General features: G+C 59.1%; 1 protein-coding gene and 1 long non-coding RNA gene across 2 annotated transcripts in view; both read left to right on the top strand.

Annotated features, from left to right (window-relative positions):
- The first annotated feature begins 7,626 nt into the window (after positions 1 to 7,626).
- On the top strand, positions 7,627 to 8,743 carry ZNRF4 (zinc and ring finger 4). The gene is made up of 2 exons (XM_055124656.1): positions 7,627 to 8,257; positions 8,304 to 8,743. Exons 1-2 carry the CDS (start codon positions 7,627 to 7,629, stop codon positions 8,741 to 8,743), a joined length of 1,071 nt encoding a protein of 356 aa, XP_054980631.1.
- An 8,861-nt stretch (positions 8,744 to 17,604) lies between these two features.
- LOC129401998 (uncharacterized) overlaps positions 17,605 to 21,025 on the top strand; it is a 7,529-nt gene continuing 4,108 nt past the window's right edge. Inside the window, exon 1 of the long non-coding RNA XR_008628488.1 lies at positions 17,605 to 17,712. This is a non-coding gene — a long non-coding RNA (uncharacterized LOC129401998). The remainder of the gene's footprint in view (positions 17,713 to 21,025) is intronic.

Genomic DNA, 21,025 nt, shown 5'->3' with positions numbered 1-21,025 from the left:
TTGCCAAAAGTGTCAGGCGCAGAGAAAATATTTCCCGCATCTCTGGGCGAGTGAGATGAGCAAGAATGGGGCTTCCTGGGGTGGGGGGCAGGGCTCCCCCAACACACACAGCAGAGACCCGACAGGCAGCCCTCTGGGGGGTGCCCAAGCCCGTGTCACTCATTTCCCTCTGAATCCAGCCCTCCTCCTCCTACTCCTCCTCCACCACCACCTCCAGGGAGCTTGGAAAGAGCAAATGACATTGGAGTTATGAGTTCAACAACAACGACAGAATGAGAGGGCTGGAGCCACTGGCCAGCTGGGAGGGCGCTGGCCTTGCATGCAGCCAACCCGGGTTTGGTCCCCAGCACCCCATACGGTCCTCCGAGCGCCACCAGGAGTAATGTCTGAGTGTAGAGCCAGGAGGAACCTGAGCATCGCCGGGTATGACCCCAAAGGAAGCAAGCAACCAACCAAACAGAAAAAACCCTGAGCTGGCCATGAGAAGGAGATGAGCAGGAGGAGAAATCCAGGTAGTGGGAGGGATCACCTGTGCAAAGGCCCTGGGGCAGGTTAGGGAAAGGACATGGACAAAGAAAACACACACGCACACACATATACACACACCGGGACTGCTGGAGGTGTGGACAGGTTCCACTGAGATGCAAAAGAAGGCCTCAAATCCCCGCCTCTGCCCCTTTCAGACGGCCAAGGAGACCCCAACCACCTTCATCTTGGCCCCACTGGCAAATGATTGAAAAGTCCCGAGACCCGCCAGCAGGGGGCGCGCCGGGATAGATTCCCTCCCCTTATGTGGGGGCGCGTGAGTGGGCCAGGCAGACTTGCAGCCCAGTGCAGGGGGAGGAGAAAGTTCTGAAAGCGGGGAGGGGGGGCGGTCTGCAGCACTGGTCCCTGAAGGTCAGGGAATTTTTTTTCTGGGCCACACCCCACAATGCTCAGGGGTTACTCCTCGCTCTGTGCTCGGGGATCACTCCCGGGACCCCATGGGATGCTGGGGATCCAACCCCGGGTCAGCTGCATGCAAGGCCAGCGCCCTCCCTGCTGGACTCTCGCTCCACTGGCCCCGTTCTTGCCGTTTTAACGAGATCATCATGGGGCGATGCAGAGCTTTATTTCTATTTTTTTTTTTTTAAATGGAGGTGGAACAGACCGGCCAGGAAATGAACAGTGCCGATACCAAATCAGCTAATTCAGCTGCGTTTGGGCCCTTCCCAACTCATATGCCATTTTCCCTCTCTTTCCAAAACATTTGTCTTCCCTCCAAAGAAAATCTAATCACGTCCCTCCCCCACCCCCATCACCTCATATTATAACTTTTGGAAACATTGAAAAATTTCTGGGCCTTGGGCTGGATAAGGCCCAAGGGGGAGGTGGGGAGGGCGTTTGCCTCACACGCGGCCGAGCTGGGTTCGAGTCCCAGCATCCCATAGGGTCCCCTGGGCACCACCAGGGGTGATTCCTGAGTGCAGAGCCAGGAGTGATCCCTGTGCATTGCCGGGTGTGACCCAAAAAGAAAAAAAAAATTTAGAAAAAATTTTTGAGCCTATGAGGAAGCACCAAGGGCTGGAGCCAAGTGGGGTGGGGTGGGGGGTCAGATTCAATCCCCTGCAGAAAAAAAAAAACAAAAGCTAAGAACAAACTAAGCAAATGTTTCTTTAGCTTAATTTGGGGGCTTCGTCTCACCCGAGGTACTCAGAGGTTGCTCCTGGATCAGGGGTCAGTCATGGTGGAGCCCGGGGGACCCTACACAGGTATGGCAAATGCCACCCCCCCACTCTCCCATAGATCCACACCCCCCCGCCCCAAAATAAGCGAACATTTAATTTAAACACCCACAGAACCCTTGGCTGGTGGCCTCGATTCTCTGAACTGTGTCTCTTCTGTCTGAACATCTTGATTTATTTATTTGTTGGCTTTTGAGCCACCTCCAGCGGTGCTCAGAGCTGACTCCTGGCTCTGCACTCAGGAACTACTCCTGGCGGTGTGCTCGGTGGGCCCGAACCCGGGTGGGCTGTGTGCCAGACAGACAAATGCCTTCCCTGCTGTGCTCCCACTAGGGCCTAGACGGGGCTATGGACAGTATTTCTGGTTCCTTCCTCCCTGGACACCAAGCCCAGCGGGGCTCTGGCTGAGGCCCTGAGTCCTGGGCCTGGCCTTCAAGTGCTGGGAATCGAACCCGGGTTGGACTCCTGCAAGGCAAACGTCCTACCCACTGTGCTATTGATCCGGCCCCTCACAGTGAGAAATTTTTTCCTTTTTGGGTCACACCCGGCGATGCACAGGGGTTACTCCTGGTTCTACACTCAGGAATTACCCCTGGTGGTGCTCAGGGGACCCTATGGGATGCTGGGATTTGAACCCAGGTTGGCGGCGTGCAAGGCAAAGGCCCTACCCCTTGTGCTATTGCTCCAACCCCCACAGTGAGAATTTTTTAAGAGAAATGGATCAAGGTTAGATTTCCAGCATGGGATGGTCCCCTGGACACTATCCCCTGAGCACTGAACTAGGAGTCCCCCCAGCACCACCGGGCATGGCCCCCAAGCCAAGAAGAAGCAACCAAAAAAAAGTGCATGTTAGATCCAAGTTAGACCCTGGGATTGGCATTCCATAAGACCATTTTGCAGGTGGGGAAAGCGGAGAGGTTCAGAGAGGTGGACACTCTCTTTTTACTCAGGAATTACCCCTGGCGGTGCTCAGGGGACCCTATGGGATGCTGGGAATTGAACCCGGGTCGGCTGCGTACAAGGCAAACGCCTTCCCCACTGTGCTCTCACTCTGGCCCCTGAAGACACTCTCTTGAGATCACACAGTTAAGGGGCTGGACAGAGATTCTCTGGTTCCCAATCTGCTCTGGGGTTTCATGAAATGAGGGTGGACCAGTACTTGGGGTTAAGGGGGAGGTGCTCTCACCACTGTCCCTAATGGCTCAGGGGTCGCCGGTTTCTGTCCAGAGCCAGACTTCTGTCCGCCGCCCCCCATAGGACAAGCCACCTGCCAGAGGTCGCGGCTCACGGGGCAGAAAGGCCAAAGGGATGAGAAGCCACGCAGGGCGCGCGGGCTACAGGTGCCCTGGCTCCCGAGCTTGGAGGTAGGAAATATTCAGGCGGTGGCCACTGTGCTCTCTGGCCAGGATGGATCTTTTTAATTTATTTTTTACTTTTTTGGGTCACACCCGGCGATGCACAGAGGTAACTCCTGGCTCTGACTCAGGAATCACTCCTAGCAGTGCTCAGGGGACCCTATGGGATCTGGGAATCGAACCCGGGTCATCTGCGTGCAAGGCAAACGTCCTACCCACTGTGCTATCTCCCCGGCCCCTGGCTGGGATGAATCTTGTATCTTGTTGGCAGCCAACAGGACATTAAGAAATCACTGTTGGGGGGCTGGAGCTATAGCACGGCGGGGAGGGCGTTTGCCTTGCACACGGATTACCCGGGTTCGATTCCCAGATCCCATAGCGTCCTCTGAGCACGGCCAGGAATAATTCCTGAGCGTAGAGCCAGGAGTAAGCCGTGTGCATCGCCAGGTGTGACCCAAAGAGAGAGAGAGAAAAAAAAAGAAATCAGTGTTGGCCAGTGTAGTGGAGCGCATGCTGGTCCAGCCAGGGCGATGTTCCAAGACTGGGGGCTTAGAGGTGTGTGCAGGCAGGGGGAGGGGGGTTTTGTGGTCAGCTTGTGGCTTTTCCTACCCGCCCCATCCCCGTCCCCACCCCGTTATGGCGGTGCAATGCCCAATCTCACAGGCAGCCCTGCTGCCCAGGGCTCGGTGCAAAGCCACTCACACGTTCTACCCACTTTATTATAGAAATTTTTTTTTTTTTGCTTTTTGGGTCACACCTGGCGATGCACAGGGGTTACTCCTGGCTCTGCACTCAAGAATCACTCCTGGCGGTGCTCAGGGGACCATATGGGATGCTGGGAATCGAACCCAGGTTGGCTGCATGCAAGGCAAACTCCCTACCCACTGTGCTATTGCTCCAGCCCCTATTATAGAATTTTTAAAAATCCATTTGTATCACTTGTCATTCCATTGCTCATCAATTCGCTTGAGTGGGCGCCAATAACATTTCCATTCATCTCCATAGTGTAGCCCAATGGCATCTGCTCGCTCCAGGAACACGAAGAGCCTCAAACCGTTCATTCAGGGTTTTGATGAAGAAGTCTGACCATCTCGTTGGTGGGTGGCCACGTGGTCTTCTGACGTCCTGTGGTATCCCATCAGTAAGAGCTCTAGTCCAGCGGTCGTCTCTGAATTGCATTACGTGTCCGGCCCATCTGATTTTCGACGCCTTGGCAAACGAGACAGCATCCCTGATCCTCGATCGTCCATGGAGGTTGGAAGTCCGGATTCCTTCTCTCACTCGAGTGAAACGTGATACTCCAAGCATAGCTTTTTCGATTCCTCTCTGGGAGACCCAAGTAGCGTTTTCGTCCTGTTTGCGTAGGGCCCAGGTCTCTGAGGCGTACGTTAGTGCAGGAAGAATGGTCAAGTCGGAAAGGTGTGTCCAGAGCCGGAGGTTCTTCGTCCTCTTAACAACTTCCATTTATTTACTTAATTAATTTAAGCTTTGAGGCCACCCTGGGTGCTGCTCAGGGATTACTCGTGGCTCTGTGCTCAGGGTTCCTGCCTGGTGCGGTTTCGGGATGCCGGGGGTAGAACCCGACTCAGTCCTACCCACGGTACTATCTCTCTGGCACTCCTCACTTTTTTTTTTTTTTTTTTGCTTTTTGGGTCACACCCGGCGATGTTTAGGGCTTACTCCTGGCTCTGCACTCAGGAATTACTCCTGGCGGAAATCGAATTGGGTCGGCCACGTGCAAGGCAAACGCCCTACCCGCTCCAGCCCCTACTCTTCACTTTTTACTTCATGTATTTATTTATTTGTGTTTTGGGGTCCACTCTCAGCAGTGCTCATGGCTGACTCCTGACTCTGCACTCAGGGATCTCTCCCGGCGGTGCTGAAGGGTCCCTATGGCGAGCAAGGCGGGGTCGAACTCGGGTGGGGCTCCTATAAAGCCAGTGAGCTACCCACAGGACTACCTCTCTGGCCCGGGAAATCTACTTCCTTCAGGCAGAGAAAGCTCCGCCCCCTGCAGGCTCCTTCCTGGCCCTGCCAGCAGGGGGCGCCATTGCCCGCGCTGGGAAACGCTGGTTGACTCTGCAGTCCTACTGGACTCCCCTGGGGTATGACCACGCTCCCTAAACTGTTAACACCGACCAGAACACCTTTTTGTTTTGGGCCACATCCGCCTGAGCTCAGGGATCACCCCTGGTGGTGCTGGAGAACCCTGTGGGATGACGGAGATCGAACCTGGGTCGGCCGTGTGCGAGGTCAGCGTCCTCCTTGATGTCCCATCACAGCCCCTTCTCTGCAGACTGAGCACCGAGCAGCCAACCCCAGACGGGGTGTCGGGGACCTAGCCCGCAGCAGGGCTGCCTTTGCATCATCCCCCCCCCCCCCAAACTCAGAGCGATCCTGGCTCTGTCCCTCTCTGGAACCCGCAACCAACCAGGGACCCACCCCCAGTCGCTGAACCGCCAGCCCCAGAGCTTCGGGGTGCCCTCCACAGGGGCCGGCTCAGACTGCGAACAGATGCTTCGCTATTTTAAACCCGCTGTTTAACTCATTAACACAGCTGTTTCCCTTCCCCAAAGTCTGCGGAATTAGAATTAAATTCATTCCAGAATTAAACACACACACACACACACACGCACACGCACACGCACGCAGGCACGCAGGCACGCCACCTCTTGGGGAGGAAGTTGTTACTGTTGCCGCCAGGTTTGGCGCCTGGGGGCCTCGCGGCAGCCCACAAGTCTCATCACCGAACAGCCCCGGCCAGCTGCGCCGCTGGCCCCGAGCTGCCTCGAGTCCAGATCCCCACATCTGCCCAGGCTGGCACCAAACACAGCCCAGCCAGGACCTGGCAGCCTCCCTCGAACCCCGATGCAAGACTCTGGCCCCAGCCCAAGCCTGTGGAGACCTTCGGTTCTGATCGGCACCTTGGGAATCTGACGACTTCTCCGCCCCTTTCCCCTCACCACTTCATCCAGACCGCCCCGGTCTTGCTCTTTTTCTTGCTCTTTTTCTTAGTTGGTTTTGGGGCCACACCCGGTGATGCTCAGGGGTTGCTCCTGGCTCTGTGCTCGGCAATTACTCCTGGTGGTGATGGGAGGGGGGCTCAAGGGGATGCTGGGGGTTGAACCTGAGTTTCCCCGCTGTGCTGTGGCCCGGGGGCCCCCAATGCTGCTTCTAAACGTTTTTGCATGTCCCTATATGCTCCCGCTCGGGCTGAGCCTCGCCCGCTGCCCTCCCAGCCTTCTCCCCCCAGTTACCCCTGGATGTCACCAACTCCAAGGTCAGTCTTTCTTGGCCTCCGGGGAATTCTTTTGTTTTTTTTTGGCTTTTTGGGTCACACCTGGCAATGCACAGGGGTTACTCCTGGCTCTGCACTCAGGAATTACTCCTGGCGGTGCTCGGGGGAACCACATGGGATGCTGGGAATCGAACCCCGACTGGCCGATGCAAGGCAAACGCTCTACCCGCTGTGCTACTGCTCCAACCCCTGCTGCAGAAACTTCTGGCATACCGGGATGCTTTGAGCCCTGATGTGCATGCAACCCCACCCCCCACCCCCGGCCTAGGAGCCTGGGAATGCGATGAGTGTGAGATGCACTGATTTTGTTTGTTTGCTTGCTTTGCGATATTTTAGGGGCCACACCCAGCGATGTTCTGGGGTTCCTCCTTGCTCTGCACTCAGGGATCACTCCTGGTGGTGCATAGGGGGACCCTAAGGGATGCCGGGGATCGAACCCAAGTCATGTGCAAGACATGTGCCCCCCTATGCTCTCTCCAGCGCCCCGAAGTTTTCTCTAAAGTTTGTCTAGGCTGGAGCAATCGCATGGCGGGGAGGGGGGGTTTGCCTTGCATGTGGCTGACCTGGGGTTCGATCCCCGGCACCCTTTAGGGTCCCCCAAGCTTGCCAGGAGTAATTCCTGAGAGTAGAGCCAGGAGTAAAATCTGAGCCCCGCCATGTATGGCCCCCAAGCGAAACCAAAAACGTTGTGTAGGCTTCAAAAGCCCCAGGTACAGGAGCTGGAGCAATAACACAGCAGGGAGGGCGTTTGCCTTGCACGCGGCCGATCCAGGTTCAATTCCCAGCATCCCATATGGTCCCCTGAGCACCGCTAGGAGTAATTCCTGAGTGCAAAGGCAGGAGTGACCCCTGTGCATCGCCAGGTGTGACCCAAAAAGTAAAAAAAAAAAAAAACAACAAAAAACCCAGGTACATAATTCTATCTGGGTGCGCCCCATTCTGGGCTCCCAGAATGAGAGGCGGTGGTGGTGGTGCTGGGGTTGTCTGAGCGATGTCACAGAGGCCGGGGGAAAGCTTCTAGAACTCTGGGAGTTCGTACCTTCAGCATCATCGACCAGCCAGGCCCCCTGAGCGCCTCGGCCGGGCCCTCTGCGCCCGGTTTCCCCAGGACAGAATGCCCGCCGCCGGGTCCGCACCCACCACCGTCACCTCCCGCCGCCGCTGAGGGGCTCCCCGGCAACCCCACGGAACCAGCTCGCCGCCGCCCCTCCTCCTCCTCCTCCTCCCGGAGATGCAGGGGAGTCCGAGGATGGCGCCGGCCGCGCCCCTGCTCCCGGGGGCGGCCCTGCTCCTCTGCACGCTGCTGGCGCCCGCGCGGGCGGTGGTGCGCGCCGTGCTGGAGAGTAACGCCAGCTCCGTGGACTTCCCGGACCTGCCGGCCCTATTCGGGGGCGCGCTAGGCCGGGGCGGGGTGCGGGGCTACCTGCTGGAGGCGCGGCCCGCCAACGGGTGCCACCCGCTGCAGCGGCCCGGGCCGCCGCGGGGCAACGGCTCTCTGGGGGCCATCGCGCTGATCCGCCGCTACGACTGCACGTTCGACCTGAAGGTGCTGCACGCGCAGCGCGCCGGCTTCCGCGCAGCCATCGTGCACAACGTGCGCTCCGACGCGCTGGTGCGCATGGCGCCCGTGCGCGAGGCCCGGCGGCGCCAGATCGTCATCCCCGCCGTGTTCGTGGGCGAGGCGGCGTCGCACGACCTGCGCGGGCTTCTGCGCTGCCACGACGGCGCGCACGTGCTGCTGCTGCCCGAGCGCGCGGCCTGCGCGCGCCCGCCGTGCCGCCCGCTGCTGCTGGCCGCGTCCTGGGCACTGCTGGGCCGCGCGCTCGCGCTGCTGGCCTCCACCGTGCTGCTGCTGCGCCGCCTGGCCGCCTGGCTGCGGAGCCCCCCGCCGCGCCGCGCGCCCCCCCGCCGCCGCCGCCGCCGCAGCCGCCGCCGCGCCCCCCGCCGCGCCGCTGCCGCCCGCAGCGCAGAGCGCCCAGGTGCGCACCTTCACGCGGCGCCACGACCTGTGCGCCATCTGCCTCGACGACTACGAGGAGGGCGACCGGCTGAAGATCCTGCCCTGCGCGCACGCCTACCACTGCCGCTGCATCGACCCCTGGTTCGCGCACGCCGCGCGCCGCGCCTGCCCCGTGTGCAAGGAGGCCGTGGCGCCCACCGACGACAGCGCCGACTCGGCCGCGGATAGCCGCGCCGGCGAGGACCGCTCGCTGCCCGGACACCGGCCGCCCGTCTGGGCCGTGCAGGCCCGGCTGCGCACGCGCCGCCTGCAGCTGCTGGCCGCGAGCACCCCTCCTCGCGCGCCCCCCCGCCCCCAGGGACCGCCCGCGGGGGCTGGAGGGCTGCGGAGAATAAAGTGGGTTTGAACGCGGATGTTGGCCCTCCCGACTCTGGGGTTGTCCCCCATACACACGCCACGCCCCTCCGCGCCCCGCGCCCCGCTTCCCCGGAGCACGGGGGAACCCTCGTCCCACTCGGGCGCCCCGTTTCTACCCGTGGGGAGGAGATGTGAGGGTGCCGGGGAAGGCCTCCCTCCCACCCTCCTCCCTACTCTCCCGCCCTCCTTCCTTCCTTCCTTCTTTTCTTCCTCCCTCCCTTTCTTCCTTCCTCTCTCCCTTTCTTCCTTCCTCCCTTTCACCCACCTTCCCTCTCTCCTTCCTGCCCTCCCACCCTCCCTCCTCCCCACCTCCCTCCCTCCCTCCCTCCCTCCCTCCCTCCCTCCCTTCCTTCCTTCCTTCCTTCCTTCCTTCCTTCCTTCCTTCCTTCCTTCCTTCCTTCCTTCCTTCCTTCCTTCCTTCCTTCCTTCCTTCCTTCCTTCCTTCCTTCCTCCCTGCCTCAGGAACCTGCATTAGAAGGAAAGGACTTCCCCCCCCAGAGAGCCCCACCCTCCCATCCCTCATATGTGGGGGCTCAGGCCTGGGCTGCTTGAGGATTCTTTTAAAGGCTTTTCGTTAAATAAACTTCGCACTGCGGAGTTACTTCAGGCTTGAAGAACCTTTCAGAAAGTTCTCTCTTGCCCTCCTCCCGCCCTCTCCGCATCACTGGCTGCTGGCACGTTCCTGTCTTCACACAAGCTGGGCGAGCGCGGCGTTGGTTTGAGACAGTCGCCTAGGAGCACTGTGGCACCAGGAGGTACAGGGTTGTTGTTGTTGTTGTTGTTGTTTTTGCTTTCTGTCTTTTGGGTCTCTCCCTCCTCGCCCTCTTTCTCTCTGTTGTGTGTGTGTTGGGGCCACACCCAATGTGCACAGAGGACCCTATGGGATGTTGAGGATCAAACCCAGGCCAGTTATGTCTTGACAAGCGCCCTCCCACCATCGCTCTGGGTCCTGTCTCTCTCCCTCCCTCCCTCCCTCCCTCCCTCCTCACTCCCCCTCCTTCCCTCCTTCCCTCCCTCCCTGCCATAGTATCAGAAGCTCCAAACCCTGTGGCCGGAAGTGCAGGCAGGAACAGACTTTCCTGCCCCACCTGGAGGACCTGGGCGGCCCCCTGGACGGGGCATCTTGGGCAGAACAAGCAGAAGTCGGGGTGGAGCCATAGCACAGCAGGGAAGGACATGGCCCTGCACATGGCCACCACAGCTCGATCCCCGGCATCCCATAGGGTCCCCTGAGCCCTGCCAGGAGTGATCCCTGAGCACAGAGCCAGGAGTGACCCTGAGCATTGCTGGGTGAAGCCCAATAGAAAGAGGAAGAGATGTCTAGAAATTAGCTTCTTCTTTTTTTCTTTTTGGGCCACACCCGGCAATGCACAGGGGTGACTCCTGGCTCTGCACTCAGGAATTATTCCCGGAGGTGCTTGGGGGACCATATGGGATGCTGGGATTCGAACCCAGGTTGGCCGCGTGCAAGGCAAATGCCCTACCTGCTGTGCTATTGCTCCAGCCCCCCGAAAGAGAAAAGAAAGAAAGGAAGAAAGAAAAGAAAGAAAGAAAGAAAGAAAGAAAGAAAGAAAGAAAGAAAGAAAGAAAGAAAGAAAGAAAGAAAGAAAGGAGGGAGAAAGGAGGGAGGGAGGGAGAAAGGAGGGAGGGAGAAAGGGAGAGGAAGGGAAGGAACAAGGAGGGAGGGAGGGATAGAGACAGGGAGAGGAGAGGAGAGAGAAGCTCGGCGAGGCCCTGGGTGAGACTCAGTGGCTGGCACGTGAGACCAAGTTCTGAGCCTTGGCACTGCCCAAGAACAGTGGAGCGCGGGGAAAGAAGAGCCCCACAGAGAGAGGGCGGGGCCGTGCCGAGCGTGCGCAAGGCCCCGAGTTGGCCCCCAGCGCCATGAGCGCGCGCCCGCATCCTGCCCCAGCACCCAGCTGTGGCTCTGCGACCCCGGGCAGCAGCCCCTGCCCCCCAGTCAAGCAAGAACAGGACCGGAGTGAGAGCACAGGGGTAGGCGTTGGCCTTGCACTCCGCCCACCCGGCTTCGATCTCCGGCATCCCATAGGGTCCCCCGAGCCCCGCCAGGAGTGATCCCTGAGCATTGGAGTCCTCCCTGAGCACTGCCGGGTGGGACCCCCAAAGCCAAAAAAGGAAAGCAAGAACGCGCGAAAGGAAGTTCTGGAGATCCGAGCTGCCGGCACGGCCGCGGGCAAGGCGCTGGGCATCTCGCGGGTTCCCAGGAGGAGGGCCCCGTGATTGACAGCCGCCGCGGGCCCCTCGCCAGCCCTGGGCGCTCATCCAGCAGGGACGCCGCACGCTGCCAACCAGCGTCTGCCCGAGTGCCAGCCCCTCGCCGCTCGTCCTGGCCTCCACCGAGGTGGCGTCCACCAGCTCCAGCCAAGCTCACGACCCCAGCGGGGGCCTGTGTGCGCGCGCATATGGGAGTCGCTGGCCCTTGGCGCCTGCAGAGCTCACCCGGGCTTCCCAGGGCTGGGCTGGTCTCTGTGTTGGGGGAAAGGGCTCTGGGCTCCACGCGGCGGTGCTCAGCACAGGTTCCTGGCTCTGTGGGCAGGAGTGGGTCCTGGTGGGGCTGGGTGGAGGTGGGCGTGCATGGTGCCGGGGGATTCAAACCCAGGCCCGTGGGCAGAGGGCAGGGCGCTTTCGTTGCATGCAGCTAACCTGGGTTTGATCCGCAGCATCCCTGGCCTGGAGTGGTCCCTGAGCACAGAGCCCAGGAGAGAGGCCTGAGCATTGCCAGGTGAGACCCCCAAACAAATACCAAACCGAGATTCAGGCAAGTGGAAGGCTTAGCCCCTGTTGTTTCTCTCTAGCACTAGACTTTGAGGGTTTTTGTTGTTGTTGTTGTTCTGAATTTGGTTTTGGGTTTGGAGCCCACACCCAGAGGTGCTCAGGGCTGACTCCTGGTTCTGCGCTGAAGGATCACTCCTGGTGGTGCTCGGGGAACCCCGTGGGATGCCGGGGGGTCGAACCTGGGTTGGCTGCGTGCAAGGCAAAGGCCCTACCCACTGCACCATCACTCCGGCCCCTGTAGCTCTATACTCTGAGATGCATGTCTCAGTAGTTTAGACTACAAACTATCCTGCTTCCTCTGTGTCTGTGTGTGTATGTGTGTGTGTGTGAAGCAAAATAACTTGAGTTGGAAAAATGTAAGTGCACTTTGATATCTCAGTTAAAAACTTTTTTTAGGGGCTGGAGCGATAGCACAGTGGGTAGGGCGTTTGCCTTGCACACGGCTGACCCGGATTCGATTCCCAGCATCCCATATGGTCCCCTGAGCACCGCCAGGGATAATTCCTGAATGCAGAGCCAGGAGTAACCCCTGTGCATCGCTAGGTGTGATCCAAAAAGAAAAAAAAACTTTTTAAAAATTAAACACTTTTAGCTTGGCGGCTGGAGCGGTGGTCCATGGGGGGAGGGCGTTTGCCTTGCATGTGGCTCACCCCGGTTGTACCCTCAGCACCCTGCAGGGTCCCCCGAGTACTGCCAGAATTGATTCCTGAGCACAGAACCAGGAGTCAGCCCTGAGCATAGCAGAGTAGGGCTCCAAATCCAACACCTAAACCCAGATGTTTTGGTTTGGGGGTCGCTTCCTAGCTGGGGAGCCGTAGTGACGGGGACGAACTCAGGCTTCCTGGAGGCGAAGCTTGTGCTTGGCCCTTGGAACCGTCTCTGCAGCCCCGCATTTACCCTGTTGGAAAACAAGTCACCTCAGGAAACACAAACCAAAAGCCAGGCCAGGGGCCAGGCCAGAGGGCAGCGGGGAGGGCGCTGGCCTCGCTCGTGGTCCTCCTGGGTTCGATCCCCGGCATCCCCTAGACCGCCAGAAGTGACCCCTGAGCGCAGAGCCAGGAGTCAGCCCCCAGTACCGTCAGGTGTGCCCCCCCAAACCAAGCAAGACAAAGACTCCTGTAATTCATTACAAAGTAATCACTGGCATTGGGGTTATTCTAGAAAGTTTGGTGAAAGTAGATTCCACAGTGACCAACATCTTTATTTTAATTAATTATTCAGATGATGATAGAGTCTCTTGCCCCCGCGCCTGGCTGTCTTCAATCGGGCCCCTCGGAGGGGGCGGGTTGAGTTTCCCTCCCTGCCCTGAGCAGAGCCGCGGCAGCTGAAGACCTCTGGAGCCCAGCCAGAGCCATGCTCAAGGCCACTCTCCACATGTTTGGACAAGCCTCATGCATGAAGGAACCGGCAGAGGAACCCAGGTGTGCGGGACCCGGGGCTGAGACCTCCAAGCCTACTCGGTTCTGGACTGGGCCTCTTCTGCCCAGATCCCCCATTTTCCAGTAGCTAGGCGGTCACACCCACAAACTGCCCCTGGCGTCATGTAATCCCATCAACGGCCAATATCCAGAGACTATAAAACCAAGTTCCCGGAAGCAAAGCAGCCGAGCGACATCTTATAGCCTAGTTCTCCCTCTCGGAGAACCCGGCAAGCTACCGAGAGTTTTCTGCCCTCATGGGAGAGCCTGGCAAACTCCCTGTAGCATATTCATATGCCAAAACCAGTAACAATGCTGGGTCTCATTCCCCTGACCCTGAAAGAGCCTCCAATGCGGCACCTTTGGGAAGGACGAGTAAAGAGAGGCTTCTAAAATCTCAGGGCTAGGATGAATGGAGACGTTACTGAGACCGCTTGAGAAAATCGACGATCAACAGGATGATGCTGATGATGATTCAGATGAAATCCTTGAGGCCCATTGAGGATCAGCACTTGCTCCGTTCAAAAAGGGTAAGGTAATTTGAGGGGACTGTGAGCATGAACCGGCTCATCCTCATGAAGACAGGGAGACAGAGGAAGGGAGAGAGGAAGGGAAGGAAGAAAAGACAGACAGACCGAGAGTGAGAGAGCATTTGAGTTGCTTGGGGGTAGTACTGATCCCTGCCCTTGTTCCAGCTCCCCAGGCTCCCTTGGTGGATGCACACGCGCGCCTATGCAGCCAGAGCACCGTGTGTCTTTCACCTCCTCGATTCCACACCCTCTGCTCCTCATGATACGACCACAGAGTCCAAGGCAAGGTGATCGCCACACTCAGTCAGTACCAGGGGCAGCTGCCAATCCCTCGCGGCCCCATGGAGGCTGGGGGTCAAGCAAAAAGATGTGGGACAGCAAAGGTCGTGACTTATGACCCCTTTCCTCTTTCCTTCCTCCTCCTCCCCGCCTGTCCAAGCCTCGTCCTCAGCCTTGCCCACCCCTCCCGGCCTCCCATCCAGGCCCAGAAACGTTTTCGGGAACAGATGGTTGCCTTCCTCGCCCAGCGCTCTGCCAGTTAATTAACGCTGCCTGTAATTAAACTTTCCACAAATTAGCTGTCAGCTATGCTAAAGGGAGCTGTCCCTCCTCAAATGCCACCTTGACTCACAGAATTGTGAGTCTTGTCGACAAAATAATTAAAGGCAGAGGGAGGCGGCCAAAATCGGGAGCCCTCCCCGGGGACACGCTGCCCCCCGACAACATCTCCGTCACCGGTTCAGTGTCAAAAGTGCCCCTTTGGGACACGGGCGGGCAGGAAGACCTCGTCTTCATTTGCCCCTTGAAGCCATTCTGGAAGGGATTTTTTATTTTAATGGCGTGATGGGCTGTGCCCAGCCTTGTGCTGGCACAAAACCAGAAGCGCGTCTGATGACAGTCTCCTGTCCCTGGATCTTTCAAGCCTTGACCTATATCTATTTTTTCAAAAGTCAGAAAGAAACCGAGTTAACAGAGGGAGGTGGAGAACTGCCACGGGGCTTGGGGAGTGGGCAGTGCAAAGGCCCTGGGGCTGGACCAGGGGAGGCAGAGCAGGTGGAGAAGGGTGCATAGGGGCGTGGGGGTGACGTTCAGGGGTGGGTTGTGCAGGTGAGAGAGGGCAGGACTGATGGAAGTAGCATTTGGAAGGAGAGCAAAGATCCCCGCGCTTGAAATATGATGGGAAACGCCAGGCCTTGGGGCCAGAGCGACAGTCTAATAGGAAGGGCCTTTGCTTTGCATGGGACAGGCCCAGGTTCGATCCCCGGCATCCAAGAGGACCCCCGGAGCACCACCAGAAGTGATCTCTGAGCACAGAGCCAGGAGTCAGCTCTGACCACCGCCGGGTGTGGCTCCAAACAATCATTATTAGCGTCTGTTTGTTGCCAGCTTTCTAACGATGACGCGGGTGGCGGCCTGAGGCCAGCTAAGGGAGCTTCTGCAGCGTCCAGGGAGCCGCCCGCTGCTGTCCACCCGCTTGGACATCGTCATCATCAACGCCGAGGAGGGGAGCTCTGGAAACCTTCCATGCTCTGGAAGCATCTCAGAAGCGGGAGATGAGTGGAAGAGGCCAGATTCCAGACGGGTCCGCATCGTGCTGTTTACGGACAGGAGCAAACAGGCAGCCGGGACTCGGTGGGGGCAAAGTGGGGGCCAGGCAGGCTGGAGGGAGCAGACGCTCAGAAGGCGCCTTCTTCCGGGAAGCCCTCCGGGTGATGGCATGGGTCAGAACTAGAGTGCTCCTCAGTCCCTAGACTGGAAGGGAGAGAGAGAGAGAGAGAGAGAGAGAGAGAGAGAGAGAGAGAGAGAGAGAGAGAGAGAGAGAGAGAATCACCAATGCATCAATAGTTGAGATTTAAGAAAAATGAAGTCACACACACACAAGTACAATTTTTTGTTGTTGTTGCTTTTTGGGTCACACCAGTGATGCTCAGGGGTTACTCCTGGCTCTTCACTCAGGAATTATTCCTGGCAGTGCTCGGGGGACCATATGGGATGCTGGGAATCAAGCCCGGGTCAGCCGCATGCAAGGCAAACGCCCTCCCCGCTGTGCTATTGCTCCAGCCCCAAGTACAAATTTTTGAACTCAGGTTGAGGGGTCAGAGGGACAGCACAGCGGGGAGCCTTTGCATGTGGCCCGCTGAGGTTTGATCTCGGCATCCCTTAGGATCCCCTGAGCACTGCTAGGACTAATTCCTGAGCACAGAGTCAGGAGTCAGCCCTGAGTGCTGCTCAGACTAGCCCAAAGCCTGAAGCAAAGGGAAAGGAAAAGGAGAGGCAGTTTCAAGTGGGTGAGCAGGGCTCAGGTGCCCCCAAGCCCACCAGCGTGTTTCCAGGAAAGGTCAGAATTGAAGGGGGTAGTTATTCTGGGTTTCTTGGGCTGCCCCCAAATGCCTCCCTGCCCCCTACCAGGCACCCCTGAGGGCGAGCCCCCTTCCGTGCTGGGGGTGAGGGGAAGCAAATAAATGTTTGCCGAGTGCGAGTGTAGACAGAACAACAAGGCTGGTTCTGAAGCCCAGAGCTGCCGGTAAATAAACAAGTGAACAAGATAATTAAGAGGGGCGCCCCCGCCCCCCTCCCCCTCCCGGCTTCCCAGCCCAGTTTGGCAATAGCTCACAGCTCCTCTGCCAAATGGGTGGGACAATGTGTGTGTGGACGAGGGGGTCCTTCTCCCGGCTTTGTCGGGGGTGGGGGAGGCTGGGGGCACAGCGGGGGCCTTTGTTTTGAGCGTGCATTTTCCCTGAAAGGGGTCTTTGATTGCAGGGGGGGTGCAAACTCGGGGCTGGGGGGGCTGGAGGTGTAGACTTGGAGCTAGGGGGGTCTGGGGGTGCAGATTCTAGGCTGGGGGCTGGGGTGCAAACTTGGGGCTGGGGGTACAGACTCAGGCCTGGGGGGCTGGGTGCAGACTCGGGGCTGGGGGTGCAGAATCGGGGCTGGGGGCTGGGCGTGCAGACTCAGACTGGGGGGGCTGCTGGGGGAGGCAGAAGGGTTTAATTTAGCCAGAGTCCAGAATGGGGGGGCAGGTGGGGGTTGGGGGGGGCCCCAGGGTCTCCAAAGAGCATTTGAACAAAGGATCAGTCTAGAAATGCGGGAGGAGGGGAGGAATGTGGAGGAGCCCAGGTGTCGCCCTGGGGCCCGGCCAGAAGAGCCCGCATAAGCCCACCCGCTCAGCCTTCCCGGGCCCAGCACGGCCTCCAGGCCAGCCAATGGGAAGGCGGCAGGGGCGCATTACGTCATCAGGCAGCGCTGCCATTGGCTGTGGGCTCCTGGTGGGTGGGAGCCTGGTGCCAGAATGAGCCAGAGAGAGAGAGAGGGAGAGACCGAGAGAAATAGAGTGAGATAGAGAAAGAGAGACAGAGAATTGGGGGTTGGGGTGGAGGAGAGGGGAGGAGGGAGAGGGGGTGCAGGGCTGCAGTATCAGCTGCGAGCGCATCCTTGTAGAAATGGGCCTCCTCAAGCCTACCTCCCCCGGGGGTGAGGCTGCTTTTAGGGGTGAACAGAGGCGGGTGTGGGGATCCCTGGCCCCCCTTACTAAACTAAAGCCCACTCTTGCCCTGGTTAGGAACCCTCTCTCCCCACTGCGTCCTCAAGGCTCCAGGGACATTCTCCTCCCCGCCCCCTGTCACCCTGAATCTGGACCTCAGTTTACCCATCTACTACACCTTGCCACACCACCGTTCACCCTAGAGCGCTCCTGGGGTACCCCTCCCAGCATAGCTCTAGAGCACCCCCACGGCCTGATGGGTCCTGTTCGTCAGCCAACAAGCACTTACTGTGTTTAGAGGCCTTTTGAGGGGGCGGGATTGGAGGGGTTGAAGGGACATGGGGCATATCAGACAACTTCCATTTCCTTGGTTTGTGATGCTCCTAGGAAAATGAGTGCAAGACGTGAGAAAGGAGACAGTCGCTCTTTCAGCCCAGCGAAGGACCGAAGGACCTCGGAGGGCAGGTGTGAGGAGGCTGAGGCTACAGAGAGGCACATGTCAAGGCCCTGGGGCCGGGGAACCAGATTTAGGCTCGAGAGCGCCCTCTGGCGGCGGGGGCTAGCACAGCGCCTGAGGACGGGGGTGCAGGTGTGGGGACGAGAAAGCAGAAAAGACAGTGGGATTGATTTGGGGGCGTTCATAGGTTTCATGGGTCTTGTGGGTTTTTCTCTTCTTCCTCAGTGAGGAGAGGAAAATGAAGCTGCCGGGTGCCACACCCCAGGTCGAGTGAACGTGAGTCACTGGCGCGGGGCGGGGCGGGGGGGGGGGGGAGGTTCTGGGCACAGATGCTTCGGTTCTATTCAGGCGGCTTTGACTCATCCGCAGGCTCTAGCCCTCACGGGGAGTCCACGGGGCCCCGCGCCCCCCACCCCGCTGCAAGTGGCACGTCTCCCCGCTTCTTCTCCCCAACCTCCGCCTCCTGCTGAGAACCCCAGGGTTCCCCCCAAAGTGCTCGAGGCGAAATAACCTTGCCTAGTACCCCTGGCCCCAGCCACTCATTCATTCTCTTTGATTTTATTGTTTTGATGGGGGCCACACCCGGCAGTGCTCAGGGAATCACTCCTGGCGGGGCTCAGGGAGGGGCGGAGGCAGGGCTCGAACCCGGGTCGGCCGCTGCCCTGGCCCTCCCCGCTGCCCTATGGCCCCTGTGCCTCCCACCCTCTGTTTTAGGGCATGTGACGGCGTCAGGATTCCCCGCCCCCCCCCCCCCCCGCCTGCTACCCCCTTGCCCCCTTCCATCGCCTCAAAAGGCAGGAAACCGCTTTTCCGAATTTCCGCTTAAATTTTGGTGCGTCTGCTGCGACCCCCGCCCCCCCTCCTGGCTCCCCGGCACCCTCAGAAGCCCCCAAATCTCCAGCATGTGCCTCCAAAGTCTGGCCGCCCGCACAGCTACTGGGGGAACGCGCAGGACCGTGTGTTTCCTTCCCGACCTTACACAAGCTGTTCTCTGCTTGGAAGGGCTTCTCCTCCCCGTGTTTTTCCCTTTCTTCTTCTTTCCCCTCCTCCTCCTCTCCCTCCTCCCCTTCTCTTCCCCCTCCTCTCCCTCCTCCTTACCCTCCCCCTCCTCCTCCCTTTTCCTCCTCCCCCTCCTCCCCTTCTCTTCCCCTTCCTCCCTATCCTCCTCCCCTCCTCCTCCTACCCTTCTCCCCTTTTCTTCCCCCTCCTCCCCCTCCCCTCCCCCTCCTTCCTTTTTCTCCCCCTCCTCCACTTCTCCTCCCCCTCCTTCCTTTTTCTCCCCCTCCTCCACTTCTCCTCGCCCCTCCTCCACTTCTCTTCCCCTCCTCCCTCTCTTCCTCCCCTCCCTCCCCCTCCCCCCTCCCCTCCCCCTCCTTCTTTTCCTCCCCCTCCTTCCTTTTCCTCCCCCTCCTCCCACTTCTCCTCCCCCTCCTCCACTTCTCTTCCCCTTCCTCCCTCTCTTCCTCCCCTCCTCCTCCTCCCCCTTCTCTGCTTCTCTTCTCCCTCCTCTCCCTCCTCCTCCACCTCGCCCTCCTCCCCCCTTTTCTCCCCTTCCTCTCCCTCTTCCTCCTCCCCCTTCCTCCTCCCCCTTCTCCGCTTCTCTCTCCCTCCTCTCTCCTCACCCTCGCCCTCCTCCCCCTTCTCTCCCCTTCCTCCTCCCCTCCTCCTCCTTCCCCTCTTCCCCCTCCTCCCCCTCCTCCTCCTTTTCCCCTTGACCACCCCGTGTGACCCAGCAGACCTTGAATTAACCCCATGATCTTTAACTGCTGGTCCACAGGTGTAGAAAGGTCGACAGCTTGAGTCAGGGCCACAGTCCAGCGGGGAGGGCGCTGACCTTGCACGCGGCCGACCCCGAGCCCCACCAGGAGGGATCCCTGAGCACAGAGCCAGGAGTCAGCCCTGAGCCTTGAGGGGTGTAGAGCCCTGCCACTGCCCAAATCAGCCATTTCCGCCCTTGTCAAACCGGCCACCAGCTCGAGCCTGCAGTTTATTTGGTCTTTCTTTTGGTTGTTGGGTTGTTTTTTTTTTTTTGGCATTTTTGGGTCACACCCGGTGATGCTCAGGGGTTACTCCTGGTTCTGCACTCAGGAATCACTCCTGGTGGTGCTTGGGGGCCCCTATGGGATGCTGGGAATCGAACCCGGGTCGCCGTGGGCAAGGCAAACACCCTCCCCACTGGATGATCCCTCTGACCCCTGGTCTGTCCCTTATTTTGTTTTGGGGCCACATCTGGCGGTGCTCAGGGCTGACTCCTGGCTCAGTGCTCAGGGATCCCTCCTGGTGGGGCTTGGGGGTCGCTGTGGGGGTGCCGTGATTGAACCTGGGTCGGCCTCGCTCAGGGCACATGCCTCGCCTGTTGTCCTATGGCTCCAGCCTCGCCAGGGCACGCCTCTGGGCTGGGGACAACCCCGCAGGGTGTCTACGCCCCCAGCCCTGCCTCGGGCGAGCGCCCCGCTCTCCACCAGTGCTCCTGGTGGCTCCCCCTGAGGGCAGCGTTAGCCGACAGCTGGGATTTGTGTCCCCCCCCCCGCCCCGTGGCCCCCTTCACAGAGAGACTAACAGCCATTAGATTAATGGGCCAGGAGCAGCCTCGCTCTTCTGCTGCATCTCCAAACGAAATGTTCCCGTGTCGTTACAATTAAGGACATCTTCACGCGTGACGGCCGATTCTCCCGCCGTGCCTTCTCTCCTTGCCTCCCCCCCCGCCCCCTCCCGCCTTTAGCTTTCATCTCTGTTTTTTTTTTGGTGGTTGGTTTGGTTTGGTTTCAGGGGTCACACCTGGCGTTGCTCACAACTGACTTCTGGGATCTCTCCTGGCGGTGCTCAGGGGACCCTACGGGGTACCGGGGATTGAACCCAGGTGGGCTGTGTGCAAGGCAAACGCCCCACCCGCTGTGCTATCACTCCAGCCCCGAAGGGGAGGGCTTTTGCCTTGCACGCGGCTGACAGGGTTCAATCCCCAGCATCCCATGGGGTCCCCCGAGCACCGCCAGGAGTGATTTCTGAGTGCAGAGCCAGGAGTAACCCCTGTGCATCGCCGGGTGTGACCCAAAGAGAGAAAAAAAAACAAAGTTTTATTTTATTTCAGGGAGCAGTTTGAGGCCATTCCAGGCAGTGTTGGGTTCAAACCAGGGGTGGCTATATTCCAGGCAAGTCTTTTGCCCCTTTATCACCTCTCTGCCCCCTCCTCCCTCCTTTTGTTTGTTTTGGGGCCACATCTAGGGATACTCAGGGATCATTCCTGGCTCTGCACTCAGGAATCCCACCTGATGGTGCTTGAGGACCCTCTGGGATGCCGTGGATCGAACTGGGTCGGCTGAGCGCGAGCAAACACCTTCCCCACTGTACTATCGTGCCGGGCCAGGACGCACAAGTTGTATTCTCATGTGACATCTGTCTTCTCAACTTTCCGTTTTTCCCAGCACTTGAAGAATCAACCTGGCCTGGAGCTGGGGGGCACGGGTGATCTGGCTCCCACTCCCCACACACACCGTATCAGGGAGGGTAAGATTGAGTCCGTGTGGGCTGAGAAACCAATGGCAAGAGACAGCTGCACACAAGGGCTGGAGCGATAGCACAGCAGGGAGGT

This window comes from Sorex araneus, chromosome 2 (assembly GCF_027595985.1).
Source record: "Sorex araneus isolate mSorAra2 chromosome 2, mSorAra2.pri, whole genome shotgun sequence".
NCBI classification, from domain to species: domain Eukaryota; kingdom Metazoa; phylum Chordata; class Mammalia; order Eulipotyphla; family Soricidae; genus Sorex; species Sorex araneus.
Note: the sequence above shows the minus strand (reverse complement) of the source record. Positions and strands in the feature narration are given on the sequence as shown.